The sequence below is a fragment of the Wasmannia auropunctata genome, unplaced genomic scaffold, assembly GCF_000956235.1.
Source record: "Wasmannia auropunctata unplaced genomic scaffold, wasmannia.A_1.0 LD335522.1, whole genome shotgun sequence".
Taxonomy (NCBI): Eukaryota; Metazoa; Arthropoda; class Insecta; order Hymenoptera; family Formicidae; genus Wasmannia; species Wasmannia auropunctata.
Genome location: NW_012027368.1, coordinates 5,959 through 21,261, shown reverse-complemented (window position 1 = coordinate 21,261; position 15,303 = coordinate 5,959). Strand labels below are relative to the sequence as shown.

The 15,303-nt window shown below is 31.4% G+C and overlaps 1 protein-coding gene across 1 annotated transcript in view; it reads right to left on the bottom strand.

The window, feature by feature from the left end:
• Positions 1–14,567, bottom strand: part of LOC105456832 — a gene marked incomplete at its 3' end in the record, with an annotated part of 18,675 nt that extends 4,108 nt beyond the window's left edge. Inside the window, exons 1-12 of the mRNA XM_011701155.1 lie at positions 14,251–14,567; positions 13,709–14,159; positions 10,211–10,279; positions 9,907–10,017; positions 9,467–9,636; positions 9,090–9,380; positions 8,843–8,993; positions 6,332–8,762; positions 4,255–4,392; positions 3,917–4,059; positions 3,572–3,773; positions 3,352–3,478 (exon numbers count right to left, since the gene is read on the bottom strand). Coding sequence (XP_011699457.1) covers positions 3,352–3,478; positions 3,572–3,773; positions 3,917–4,059; positions 4,255–4,392; positions 6,332–8,762; positions 8,843–8,993; positions 9,090–9,380; positions 9,467–9,636; positions 9,907–10,017; positions 10,211–10,279; positions 13,709–14,159; positions 14,251–14,423 — 4,457 coding nt within the window. The remainder of the gene's footprint in view (positions 1–3,351; positions 3,479–3,571; positions 3,774–3,916; positions 4,060–4,254; positions 4,393–6,331; positions 8,763–8,842; positions 8,994–9,089; positions 9,381–9,466; positions 9,637–9,906; positions 10,018–10,210; positions 10,280–13,708; positions 14,160–14,250) is intronic.
• Positions 14,568–15,303: the final 736 nt, after the last annotated feature.

Below are 15,303 nucleotides of genomic sequence, written 5' to 3'. Positions count from 1 at the left end.
TCTTAATAAGGCAAAGATTTAATAAATATTTAATTTAATATACTTTCTATCTTGAGTAAAAGTCTAATCTTTTCAGTATTTATTATTGTTAGTATGTTGTAGACTTATTTATTTAGTAAGACAATTTAATAGATATTCAGTTTAATATACTTTCTACCTTGCGTAGGGATTTGTCTAATCTTTTAGATATCTATTATTTTTAGTATATTATATTCATTCATTTAATAAAGTAAAAATTTATGAAGTCCATATGATGCATGTGCGCGTACATATATTTTTTTTTCAATTTTTTTTTGTTAATTTTTTAATAAACAACGAGCGACGGTTAAAACTATCTGAAGATCACTCAAGGTCATGACTTTGACAACATATGTCAAAGTCAAAGTCATTGGAGTAGTCTCCCTTCATCTAATATTTACCAAAAAATATATATATGTATATAAGTTTATTTAAAAAAAATCGATGTGACTTTGACAACGCCAGCCAAGGTCAAATCAATGATACCTTCTTATGTCTCCCTCTGAATCATACAGTTTTATCATATATATCATAGTTTTCGAGAAATCTTAATACATTATTTAAAATGTAATTTATTATATATAGAGTAGGCCATTTTAATGTCCCACTTCAAATATCTTTTTTCCTATGCCTTTCACCAAAAAATGTTTCAGATAAAAGTTTTCGGGCTTTAAGAATGTATAATACGTACAATAGTAGCAAAAAGTTAAGGAATTTGATTTTGACGAATATGCTCTTCTCATATATAGTTTGAGTAATATAAGGATTGTGCTTATCATTTATTCAAAACTAGAGCGCAGAAATGCTTCTGTTGCTTATTTTCTGAGAATTTTTGAATTTTCGAGAATCTTTTGAGAGTGACGGTACCTCAAATCGACCAAATCCTACCTAAAAATCCAAATTAAAATCCTTATAACTTTGAATTGCTTCAGTGAATCGACTCTGGCTTTTGTCATGTGTCCGAATATGTATATAAATAATCTGTAAAATTTTTGTTAAATTCTTAATATTTTAGAAATTTTCTTTATAAGAATTTTTGATAAATTATTATTAAGGGGCAAGGGCCCTTCCTAATCACCACGGCCATATTGGACTCGTGACATTAGAAGCGAGAAACAGCGAGAAATAACACGTAAAAGTTTGTTGCGTGCCATTTTTAAATAAAGAGAATTTGGATAAAATTAATAAATAGGATTGCTTTAGAAAACTTGCAAAAATAGATGGAAACTATCCTTTTCCCCCCTAAAAGTCAGTAAATAGTCGTAAAAGGAAGTCAAGCTTATTCAAGCGAGAAAACTCACGATTTGACAGCTGTTGAAAGGAACGGAAAAGATACTTTTACGTATAAAATTCGACAAAAACTATAGTTTACATCCATTTTTACGACTTTGATAAATACGAGACAAGTTACATTTTCACAATTATAAGCACATAATAACGAAATGGCACGCAACACAAAATTCGTTGTCAATTCGACTGTGATTGATCAATAATTACACTGCTTACGATATCGGCATACAATATATTCTGTAGAATTATCACGGTTTATGACTTAAAACACCGATGTATAGCACGTATTATTGGACGGGCCTAATATGACAAGAGCTTCTAATTTCTACCGGGATATAGCGTCGCCACCGTCAACGCAGAGTTCGTGGCTGACTAGGAAGGGCCCTTAATATTTTAGAAATTCCTTATAAGAATTTTTAAAATATTAGGAATTTAACAAAAATTTTACAGATTATTTATATATATGTTCGGAGACTTATGACAAAAGCCGGAGTCGATTCACTGAAACAATTCAAAGTTATAAGGATTTTAATTTGGATTTTAGGTTGGATTTGGCCGATTTGGAATACCGTCACTGCCAAAAGATTCTTGAAAATTCTCAGAAAATAAGCAACAGAAGCATTTTTGCGCTCTAGTTCTGAATAAATGATAAGATTCTGCACAATTCTTATTACTCAAACTATATGAAAAGAGCATATTCGTCAAAATCAAATTCCTTTAACATTTTGCTACTATTGTACGCACATCCTTAAGGGGCACCCTTTCCTTTTGGATAGCAGTATTATTGTGACCTTGGGTGGTGTCATTAGGGTCAGGTCAAAGTTCATAAATTTTTTTAAATGGAGCACCTAATTTTTGATTCCAGAATCTAATAGTAGGTGTCAAGAGCTTTTCAAAGCACTATAATAAAGTACTGTTAGGTTAAGTAAATTTCGAGTTATGAAGCTTGAAAGTTACAGTACCTACCGCCGTTAGCATTATCCGGTGTTCGAATGGCTAAAACTTTTTGAATATTGTTCAGAATCATGAGCTTGACAACATATGTCAAGGTTATGACCTTGGAGGTTGTTCCTCTTTTTTTCAAAAAATGACAATTTTCAAAAATGAAAATAAGAGCAACAACTGTTAATGGCCTTGATCTTGACATATGTTATCAAGATCATGACCCTAAACAACATTGAAAAGTTTTAGCTATTATTCGGACACTTTGAATAATGCTAATGCCGGCGGTACTGTAACTTTCAAGCTTAATAACTCGAAATTTACTTAACCTAACAGTATTTTATTATAGTGCTTTGGAAAGCTCTTGACACCAGCTATTAGATTCTGGAACCAAAAATTAGGTGCTCCATTAAAAAAAATTGATGTGACTTTGACCTGACCTTAATGATGTCACCCAAGGTCACAATAATACTACTATCGAATGTGCCCTTTAAAACCCTAAAACTTTTATCTGAAACATTTTTTTAAAAAGGCATAGGAAAAAGATATTTGGGACATTAAAATGGATCCTATACAGGATGGGGCATCTAAAACAAAAAAAAAACACCGAAATGGAGTGTCAAAGCGTGAGGGATACTATGGAACAAAAATATATCCGAAAAGTATTTTCGGATAAAAGGCGTCAAAATTTAAAAACAAAATATTTTATTTTTTAAATTACCTGTTCTTGTACTTAAATAATTGTTTTAGTAATTTAATAGATATTAAAAATGTTAATTATAAAAATCTAATGAATAAACGGCTCGGTAATATAATCATAAATTAGGATCGAGAACTAAAGGCCAAAAATGAGCAAATTGTAACTAGGGGTTATCTTCCTTATTACATTTCAACATTACATGTTAATTATTTACTGTTAAAGTATATGTTTCATTAAGGAAAGAAGGCTATAAATTGGAGTGCTCGAAGATCATAAGCTTCTGAATGCAAATTTTATAAACGCGGTTATAAGATATACGTGTTTATTAGTTTAACAGGATTATTAACTTTTTATGTATGCTCGAAACTGTTCAATAAAAATCAAGAGTATTAAAGCTTTACCTAGCAGAGGAATGGTCAATACTGATACTTCTAGGTCTTGGCGGTAGTGCCGGTTTTCTTCCATTTCCATTCGACGAAGTATCCTCTGAACTCGAGTCTTCTTGATTTCCCACTTGACTTAGATTAACTACAAAAAAATATATTTTAAATAAACAGCATTATATTCGTCATATTCATTAATACACTTATAAAGATTTATAAAGTGAGAATTTAAATTTACCAGTCGAAAATGCTCCTTGCATTCCTCTTCTTCTTAAAATTGATAAAACATTGTTACTAGAAGAACTCAATTTAGTTTGATTGATTTTATTTTGAGAACTGATCGTCGGTCTCATTAAACCACTTGTCTTGGTGTTGATGCTAGATTGACCACTCCAGCCTCTATTTCCCCCTGTTATACCAGCATCCGATTCCGAGTCGCTCTACAAATTACAATAATTTTTATTTAATATAAATTATAAATAACTTTTGTTTAACGTATATCATCTGCACGCACGTATATATGTGTGTAAAAGGGAAGGAGTGTAATTTTCGATGTTCTTATTGCACATGTCAAATAACATACTTGATTTAAAACACCAACACTGCTGCTTCTCGTTATATGAGTGGAGTGATTTTTTCCTGAAACATATCTGGATTGGCTGCTAGGATTGACACCTCCTAATCTTGTTGCTGCGCTTATATTTTTATTTCCTAATTTTCCTGAAACTATTGTCACTAATTAAGAAAAAAAATTTACACATATTTTATACATATATTTTTAATGTATTTATACAAAAGACAAGTATATTTATAAAATACCTAACAAAAATCTACTTTAATAAAAATAACTCATCGAATAATACAATTAATTCATTGGATGTAAAAGCAAATATATTATTCATATAGAACGATGAGAGATACCTTGTACAGGACCATGCAATAACCTATTTGAAGGACTGATGGAAAGATCACTCAACGAACAGGCGCGCCTCATGCCACCCTCTTCTTCTTCTTCGCTGTCAATAACTTTTGACGAGATTCGCCCCCCACTACTGCCAACTGTTGACAACGCGTACACACATGCACTAATCGCTACTATTTGCATGATGCATTTCTTTTCTTTTCTTGGAAATGTTTTGAGGAAATTTGTTTAATAAATAATTAAATAAATTATGATATATAAGAATTGTTTTTTCATTGACAGAAAAAATATATACAATGTAAAAAATAATAAAATTTATAAAATAGAATAGAATATATGGAATATACTTAATAATTTTTCTTTATGTGTATAAGATCAAGTTCAAAATAATTTTAATTTTAAACAATTAATATAATTGCTTTAACTTGCAGTTTCTTGCATAAAGTAAATAGCTTCTTGTAAAAATAAATAACAAAATGAGACATAATAAAGAGCAGGATAGTGTTGGAAGGGGAGAAGGATAATGTTGTAACGTAATGAGAACATGCGATTGCATTCCGTGCAAAATGTAAAAAAAATATTAACAAAGTCTTCACATAACTCGAAAGGCATTCAAACTGAAAAGTAAGATGCTGTCGTCTTGAAATAGTTGAAATAAAATCGAACGCGATTGTTCATAAGCAATGAATAAATAAACGATATTTCATTAAGAACAATTCACTTTCATAAATACAAAAGTACTTCAAAAAATTAAACATTAAAATATAAGAAAAAAATTCATCAATCTTTAATATAGTCTCTTTCTTGTTCTACGTAACATCCAAAATTTTATTAGCTAATTGATACCATCAGAATAAAATTTATTTCATTACTCTTTGATCTCTATTACTTCCTTGCGTTATTTTGATACATTTACACCAATAAATACAACAATAAATAATGCCAATTATTCAGAATTGTTGAAAACAGAATTAGAACCAGTAAATTTGAGGAAAAAAAAAAGATTCTTCAGTAATCAGTCTGCTGCAAGAAAACCAGACTTTATATTGCAACTCAAGCCATGAAAATACTGAAAGAGCTCAAAATTAAAGTTTTGAAGCAATTACTATTTGTTACTATGTGCAACGTCGATCTGTTACCATGTAAGCATTATATTTTTAAACTGTTGAAAAGGGCATTTTGAAAGAATATTTTCTTCTGATGACAATGTTAAAAAAAAGTAAATAATTTACTGTAAAAATTAAATATTTTATTCATATGGCATTAATCAACTAATGAAATGTTGGACATATTTATATAAAATAAAGAAGAGACTGATGTATTTTAATAATTCTAAAAAGGAGGGTTGATAGGAGATTTATACGAGTCAAATTAAAGGCGAAATTTCTGAATTTATTTCAAGGAAAAAAACAAATATAATTCTCCGTTATGTTCTCTGTTATTACTATATAATATTTCATATTTCATATATACTATATCATATTTCAAATGTAGAAAATTAATTTGTAATATATAGGTATACAAAATTATTACAAATGTAAGAGTTTTTCTATTATTAAAGACAGACGTGGAAATTTCGAATGTATTACGTTTTATCACATTTTTTTCATTTAATTTTTTACATCTCAATATAATAATAAATAACATTTAAACAAAAAATTGTGTCCACATATTCTTTTCCCTAAAATAAATATCGCCTTTAATTTAACCATATAAACTTGCTGTCCCTCATTAATATATTTTTTGTTAAAAAATTCCAATTATTTTTTGAACTACCCTTGTATATATTTTTATACGTACTATATAATAGCGTTTTTCCTTGGGACTGCACTCGCGCAGTTTTTCCTATAAGAGCAATGTTAAAATCTGTACTGCCTCCGTGCAGATTTTAACACTGCTTTTATGTGGAAAACGCCATAAGTGTGTACATTTACAACACAACGGGATATATGTACATATAATAAAAAGTATTTTTTCAGTAAACGATTTAATGCGTAAACTTCTACTTGATTTTGGGACACTACACGTAAAATTTAACACGTAAAAAATATATGCAAACATTTTCTCGGTTGATACCTGCATAAGGATGCTTCGTGGAAAGTATCGTTTGATTAATCGTCGGTAGAGTTTTCATCCACTTTGTGTGACTCGGACATCGCGACGCGGGCGGCCACATTCTCTTAGGTGAGTTAGTGCAACTCGAGGCGGATGTGGAAGAACCGCTCTCCATTAGCGATCTGTCCATCGCCGACACGTCAGCGCAGTCGCTGTCCTCGCCGCACGAGTGTAACCGTATATCACGCCTAATCGCACAAAATCTACTATCTCGTTCAGCTTCCAACTTGGCAAAGTTTTCGCTAGTCTCCTGACCATGTGTCAGTCGCATATACTTCTCTTTCGTTAAGTACTGCTTTTGCTTTACTAGATTCTCAAATTCCTTTGAAAGTAGTTTTACAGTACCCTCGATTGCGCGAGTTATTCTAAAATCCACGCTCTTATTGAAATCATTGATATGTTCGCTCGTGGATTGTAAATTCGAACTACTCCCGAGCGATAGCTCTTCTCTTTGCAGGTCGCAGGAGACTCCTTTGGGCTCTAGTGAATCATAAGTTTCGTACATATCTTTCGTTGGAACGTTTTCAAATAAATTTACTTGCTCTTTATCATAAGATGCGCACTGTCCTTCCCTCGTATCATGAATCTTCGTTATATGATGATTTTTTGTTAAACGCGACAAGTCGTTTCTGTCATACATCAGCTCATCCTGCAAAGTACCGTTCTTATCGATGCGACATGTCTGTAGACTGTAAAATTCACCTCCACTATCTTTATTATCATCAGATTGCAGCGCAGACTGTAAAAATTGTTGCATTACTTCCGAATCAATCGAATCTCGCTTAATTTCTCTATTGTCCTGCGTAGCACGATATTCGGAACAAACTGAACTCATGGAAGACGCCGTGTAATTGTCGGAATCAGCGACGCTTTTTAAAGCAGGTGATGAGGACGGAGTGTCAATATATTTCCAGGTTGGTCTAACTCTGTTACGCATGCTCTGAGTACGAGACGAGTTTCTTTTAGGTTTCGGTGGTTTGTGAGCAACAAAATCATTCAAGATCATCATTGATTCTGGTTTCGTAGGCACTTTCAGATTACTGCTACGCGAGATAGTTTCCGAACCGTTGCAAACCATCGCATCCACATCGTCCTTGTGTTCGTTGTCAAAATTCAATTCACAGTAAACATGAGTTTTCAATGATGCGTTATCCTCTACAAAATTCGTGTTGTCCCTTGCTTTGTTGATTCTAGTGTCCTGCAAAGATTTTGATCTAAACACCGTTCTGTGCAATGTATTTTCATTGGCAAAGCTTTGTGTATCATCCGTGACAGTCTCTACAATATTATTAGGATTTCCGCTGTAGGTTTCAGAATTTTGCCTTTTTCGCTTGTAATGCGAGTCAAACAACATTTCCAGGGGTGCAGATTTCACCAAGGAGTCCGAATCATCGGTTAACACGCTCTCTGTGCTTCGATGATCAGCGTTCTGGCGTAATGGAAACATCTGATAATCCGACTCGTCGGTTAATATGCTTTCTTGACTTCTGCCTTCCTGCATCTTACGTCGAGACAAAAAGAAGCTTGCACTCGAGTGTCTGTCATGATCATAATGGTTATAATCCAAGATTTCAGCACTTTCTTTAGAGAACGACTCAACGGAGGCATCTGAAAGTATGCTTTCTTGAGAGCTAGTTAAAATTTTTTTCTGGCTATTCTGATAATTCGAATAACTTCTGCAGTCATTCATGTGGAAGTTTATTTGATAATCACTGACGCAACGTCGAGGCGGATTCTTGAAATCTCCTTCCAATGAATCATCACTGAAATTGCCATTTCCTTCGTCAGAATCATCAACGGTCTCTTTAAGATTTTCCACATTACGTTCATTCATAGCAGGTAAGCTTTCGAAAGATTTTGCAACATTCGCCATATCTTTCTCATTATCATTCAGACCGATAAAATAGCTACAAGATCTTCTTTTCTGGGCAAATCTTGCAAACCGACTTATGTTCTTCTTACACTGCTCTTTCAACAGTTTTAATTCTTCGCATACAGGAGATTCGGGTAAAGATTGATTAGCCTTATTCAAGGACAGCTTATACTTTTCAGTTTTTTTTAATGTCAACGTTAACGGACGGTTAAGGACTGTTTTTGCTTTCTCATTGATGCACAACATAGTTGGACTTTTCGACAAGCGGTTTTTATTTGGTATCTCTAGCTTAGGTAATGCATTCCCCATACCTTGAACCTTGTTAATGGATTGCTGGGATTTAAACGTGGGCTTTGGATTTAGCATAGGTTTGCAGGGATTAATTGGTTTTGAAAATTGATTTTGTTGACCGGATCTGTTACCTGTGTTGAGCCTATTCGAACGATGATGCTTTTCCTGTATGTGACTGCTCAAATCAGATATGCTTTGGCTGGATTTTAGTAACGATCTATAACCAACCTGCAAAAGTAAGAGTCAAGTTTTATTACAAAAGTTCCTGTAAAATATTTCACTTTTCTCATGTAAAGATCATTACTCACACTTTGTAATTTTCTTCTGGTTTCTTCTATCCTCCTCTGCAACTCCTCCCGTTTTTTAACAACATCAATGTCGCCTCTTGCATGTTTTGTTGCATTAACCACTGCTGCATTATGTATTTTGGCAGTGGTGTTACCTTCAACACCACTGAGTCTATAACAAACCAAATTAATCAGTAATCCACAATTGTTAAAATAATGATCTATTATATACTATTATACAATTTCAACTTATCAAATATTATTTTACCTTCCGTGAAACTGAGAGCTAATACTTGTTGCTTTTACACGATTTGATGGTTCCTCCGCGCCACTAAGCGATTCGAAGGCATTCTTCAGATATTTTTCTCTGTGACTTTGTTTAGCAAGCTGATCAAAACCTTCCGAGCTAGCTTCAGATAACATAGATAACGGATTTCTCTCGGCGCTAGGAGTTGATGCTCCGCCTTCTGAATCAGATTCATCTTGACTACCAGATGCGGTTAATTCGCTTGTCCGACCATTTTCTGCGTTTTTCAACTTTCGTTGGCGCCTTTGCGACCTATGTATACAAGATACTCTTTGCACTATTCAATAAAAAAAAAAACACATGATAAAAAACTTAGATATATTGAATCAACAACGAACCTTCGAAGCTCTTCAACGTCCATCGCATTAACCGTAAACTGATTTGACACAATATCTTCTGGTGGGGGATAATACATTAATCTATGGTGTGACTTTTCAGAACCAGTTGTTCCATTTTCTCCTTCGGAATAATCTTCGACATCCCCGTCATGTTCAGTACTTTCATGATCCTGAATGACATATATCTTTTGATAAAAATATGGCAAAGCATTATTTATTTAATTTATTGACAATTAAATTAAAAACATAAATAACACATAAGCTATAAGTAACACATTAATGTCAATTGAGGATAAATATCGGCAGAAATATTATTTTTATACAACATATAATACATTTTGTTATGCTTGAAAAAACGAATTTATAAATTATTTTCTTAACAGATTATTTTTCGGATAATAATTTTGGAAATTATGTTTCATGTTTTTAGAAAAATATACCTCAAATTTAAAGCTGCCAAGACTGCTATCATCGGTGTGATGACGACTCCTCGATTGACGTGTCAATTCCGTAATATTGTTACTTCTTACTGTAACCTTATCGCCAATCAGCTATATCAGTGATTGAAATAAAATATGATCAATGAAATAAATATAAAATTGATTATAAACCAAATTACCAAAACAAAATTAAACGATTAAAAAAGCACAAGCAAAGCAAAAGAATCGATAAACAAAAATGAATCTGCTTAAAAAGACAATAATACGATTAAACAATAATACTCATACAATTTTAATTATTTACCTGTTTTGTTTCATTTTCTATCTCTCTATAACTTTTGGGACAAGGTTGAAATATACTCTCCTCTTCTTCCTAAAATCGTAAAAATATTAATATCCTTTTCTTACAAGGAGAGGCTCAGACGTAGTAATTTTAGAAAAATCTGAAACTTATGGTACGTGAAGTGCATCACTTAGACATTATTTTGGCCAAGCAGTAAGACGCACTTTTCAGCCAATGTCGAGAAAAAAATTTTTTTAAATTTTAATATTTGTCATTTCTATTTAAAATTGATCAAATTTATAGTAATCAACGGATATTCAATATAAATATATGAAAAATGCACATTTCATTTATAATGTAACGAAAATTTACGACAAATAAAATTTAATGCAACGAGAGCAAGCAAATTAAACCAACGTAACCAAAATAAAATATTTTTGTGATTTTGGATTAGGAAAAAATAGAATATACAAATAATGTATAATATTATTTATTCTTTAATTCGGTAATTGGTATCGGTTACTGTATATCGTATAATTTTTCATACGTCAGCTTTATAAGTATCGCATGAGCCTGAATGATATTGGTCATAAAAACAGGGGAAACACAAACGTTTCACGGCATATAGAACACATTATAAACGCAGCTTTGCCACGTGCACAAGGTTTTTTGAAACTATTGATGATAAATAAGTATACTTCGCCATCAGTAGCTTCATGCGTTTATAATGTGTTCTATGTGTTGCAAAACGTTGTGTTTTCCCTACTTTTATGACGAATATCATTCAGGCTCATGCGATACTTATAAAGCTGACGTATGAAAGATTGTACGATATACAATAACCGATACCAATTAAAGAATAAATAATATACTTTATTTGTATATTCTATTTTTTTCTAATCTCCAAAATCACAAAAATATTTTATTTCGGATCCTCGTTACGTTGATTTAATTTGCTTGCTCTCGTTGTATTGAGTTTTATTTATCGCAGTTTTTCATTACATTGTAAATGAAATGTGCATTTTTTATATATTTATATTGAATATCCGTTGATTACTATAAATTTGATTAATTTTAAATAGAAATGACATAAATATTAAAATTAAAACAAATTTTTTCTCGACATTGGCTGAAAAGTGCATCTTACTGCTTGGCTAAAATAATGTCTAAGTGATACATTTCACGTACTATATAAGTTTCGAAAATTTTTCGAAAATTACCACATCTGAGCCTCTCCTTGTTAGATTAGAAAAAGCAGCAATACAACAGATTGAAACAATAAAATAATATTATTTGATGATTATCATTCAACAATTATAAAATAGTCACGTATTTAAAGGAGAGAGTAAACTTAAAAATAATCGAAATATTAAAATAAAAATCAGATCAATTAAACGAGCAATTTTTAGATCAAAAATTAAAAATTATCATTTATTCATGGAATTTATTGCATTAATCTTAAATTCCTGAGACGTTTCGAACTTTACTTATTGTTAGTCACCTTCAGTCGTAATAAAATAAATTAGGACGATGTGAATAAGAGACACATCTAATAAGTCAAAGTTTAAAATTATTATACATAAATAAGAAGCTGAAGTTACAATAAAACTCGTTTCTGAAATATTATATATTAAAAAATAACAAAAAGGAATCAATTCCCAGGAGATCGAGTTTCTCGATAATTCTTATTTTTGTTTACTGGATGTATTCTCTAATAAGTTTTAAAACTTTAATTCTTTAAATATTGTAAACAGAACGAATGATATGCTATTTATAATATAATAACTTTTAATCTCGCTTATCTATCATTATCCGTACGAGCACAAAATATTTATCGGACACATCTCTCTGCGTGTTATTCCATTGTGAAATCCAAAGTAAATCTTTATGAATTCTTTTTCCCAACATACATTTATGTGTATATGTATATATACATATATTATTGCCCCTTTTGGTTTTTATTCTATGACTTTTTAATTGGTTACATAGTCCATTCCGTGTTTTTAATTTATAATTTTGTCTGACCTTTCTATTGGATATTATGGACACACACAAAGAATTTATAGATAATTTTTTTACAATCTTTATCTCTGTTGACTCCACTCTTTTTTGCTTGCGAATGGCAAACAGTTCCGTTTTTAATTTTTAATTGTAACATCAGCGTTATTTATGTATAATATTTTAAACTTTGACTTATTAGATGTATCTCTTATTTACATCGTCCTAATTTATTTTATTACGACTGAAGATGACTAACAATAAGTAAAGTTCGCAACGTCTTAAGAATTTAAGATTAACCCTTTATGGTCACACTTCATAATAGTTACACAATGGTCATACTGGGACAAATTGACCCAAGCCATTTTTAAAGTGTTATTAAATCAACAGTATTAGTTTCATTAATAATTTAAAAAAATTACAGTATATCATTTCAACCTTTAATAAAATAGAACAATAGCGTTTTAGTGAAAAATTTAATCTTAACATTAAAAAAAATTGTAAACATGTTAACTTCGAAAAAATTAATTTTTTTACTTAAAAAATCATAACATTTTAATTTTTAATATTTTTAAACAAAATTTTAACCTAATACTTTTGAGATGATGTACTTTTAAGAAAAAAATAGTATGATTATACGTGTTTCAAAAGAGGTATTTATTTTGAAGATTTCTGAAATCTAGCATGAAAGATTATGCTCGGGTCATTTTAAACCAGTGTGACCATGAAGAGTTAATGTAATTAATTTCTTGAATAAATGATAATTTTTAATTTTTGACCTAAAAATCACTAGTTTAATTGACCTAGTTTTTATTTTAATTGATTGCAAAATACGAGCTGATCTCTTTTATTATTAATATTATCAAAATATCTTTTCTTTTATTAAAAAAAGGTACATTATGCACGTTTGAACTGTGCCAAATGATTATGGAATAAATCCAAAAGTCCAAAATAAAAGAGAATGAACTTATAAAATCTCTCATGGTTTCAATATTTAGAAGCGGATAACCAAGAAAAAAAATTTAATTTTTTTCTTTTTATTTAATTTGTTATCTGGTAGCTTTTTACTTAATTTGAAATAAACAAAGAAAAAGATTTACGTAATTAAAAACATGCAGGAAATTATCTCTTTTTTTTTTAACAAAAAAAGTTGCTATTTTGATTATTTTTAAGTTTATCAAGAAACGTGAAAATGAAGTTTTTTTATAATTGTTATCTTAATCTCTTTAGAAATAATTGCATTATGACTGTAATGTTTAATTTTAAAAAATTATAATTCTATTAAAAATTATGAGCAAAGTTACAAAAAATAATTTTTTTTAAATTATTTAGAAAAAAGTATCAATCAAAATGTCAATCGTATAAGAAAAAAATTGTTTAAATGATTCGAATATATCGATTCAATGAAAAGAAGAACATTTCTTTGGTTCTATAATTATGTATCTGTATTCTGTCTATCAATTTGCAATTTATCTACTACAAGTTATTTCAAAGGACGCTTAAAAATTCTCTTTTACTAACTCTTTTAGTAATTATCGTTTCTCGAGGATAGTCGCTGCTACATTTCGTCTCTGTGCCACTATCAATGGAGCTATCTTTCGAGCCACCACCGCCACCACCACCATCCGAATCAATGACACTGCGCGACGGAGGAAATGGTATAACTTCATCGCTATCATAAACGGATTTTACAGTGATACCGTCGCCCTGTTGAACTCTTTGCGCCCATCGTCCCTTTGGCAGATCCACACCAAGAGATCTGACACTTGAGCTCAGCATTGCACTATCATCAACATTTGTGGTATTTATTTGTTTCTTAGCCCATAATGGCAACTGACCGACGCTAAATCTATAATCTACACTCTGAGGCGTTGGATTTGCATTAGGATCGAGGAAGTCCGGTGGAGGCGACCCGAAAGTTTCATTATCCAATCGCACATTGATTCCGTCACCGTTGACTTGGAGCGGTCTCCTATGAATACATTTGAGAAAGAGAAATTATTTCAGCTCAAGTTACACAATGATAATTAAAATTTACAAACAGGAGAGAAGAAACTACTCACTTGCCGGCGCGCATTGCTTGTTGAGCCAAACGAGCTTGCATGGTCACGACCATATCATGCGGAACACGCCATACAAACACACAGCCATCGCCGCTTGCAGATACAAGATGACGACAGTCTGGACTGAAGCGCAAACCTGTCACCAGTTCCGAGTGACCAACCATAGTAGCCATACATTCACCACTATAATAATCGTACACGCACAACGTTTTGTCTGTACATGAGGTAGCTACATAAATACCGGACGCATCTGAAATGCGTGAGACATCAAGATTATCAGCTGAGATTAATTTCGAACAATTTGTAGATAACAAAAATTGCTAATTCCCTAATTAATTGCTTAAATACTGGGAAATCTTTAAATAGATTAGAAAAAAGATAACTTTTAGTTTTTTAATGACAATTTGATTTAAAAAATTCAAGTTATTATTTTCAATTGTGATCATGATTCAGAGTTGGACACCTGCTCTTTATATAAAAAAATCTAAGTTAAAATTAAAATTTGAATAGTAACATCGGTCTTTGTTGATCTCTCGGAAAACAATAGCAAATCATCGAGAGTCTGTTTGCTATAACTTTTCTTAATTAAAATCGTTCGAAACTGGTTTTGTAAATTGTAGATCCTATATATCTGCTATAGGAAGGCGCACATTAGATACATATATATAGCTTTATTATAAAACAGTTAAGGCTCCTATACTTAGTCACCGCGGCCATATTCGAATCGTGACGTCATAAGCGAGAAATGACACATAAAAGTTTGTTGCGTGCCATTTTTAAATAAAGCAAATTTGGATAAAATAACAAAATGGGATCGCTTTAAAAAACTTGTAAAAAATGGACGAAAACTATCCTTTTTCCCTCTGACAGTCAGTAAATAGTAGTAAAAGGGACGTAAAGTGAAGCTTATTCAGACTAGAGTCCTAGAAAACAGAGATGCGACATTGAAGAGTATGGTCTGATTGGCTGTCTAAATCACATGACAAAGCACCAATCAAATGATCAAAGCGACCATTTTAATTCACTAATGCACCTAATGCATCAAGATACAGC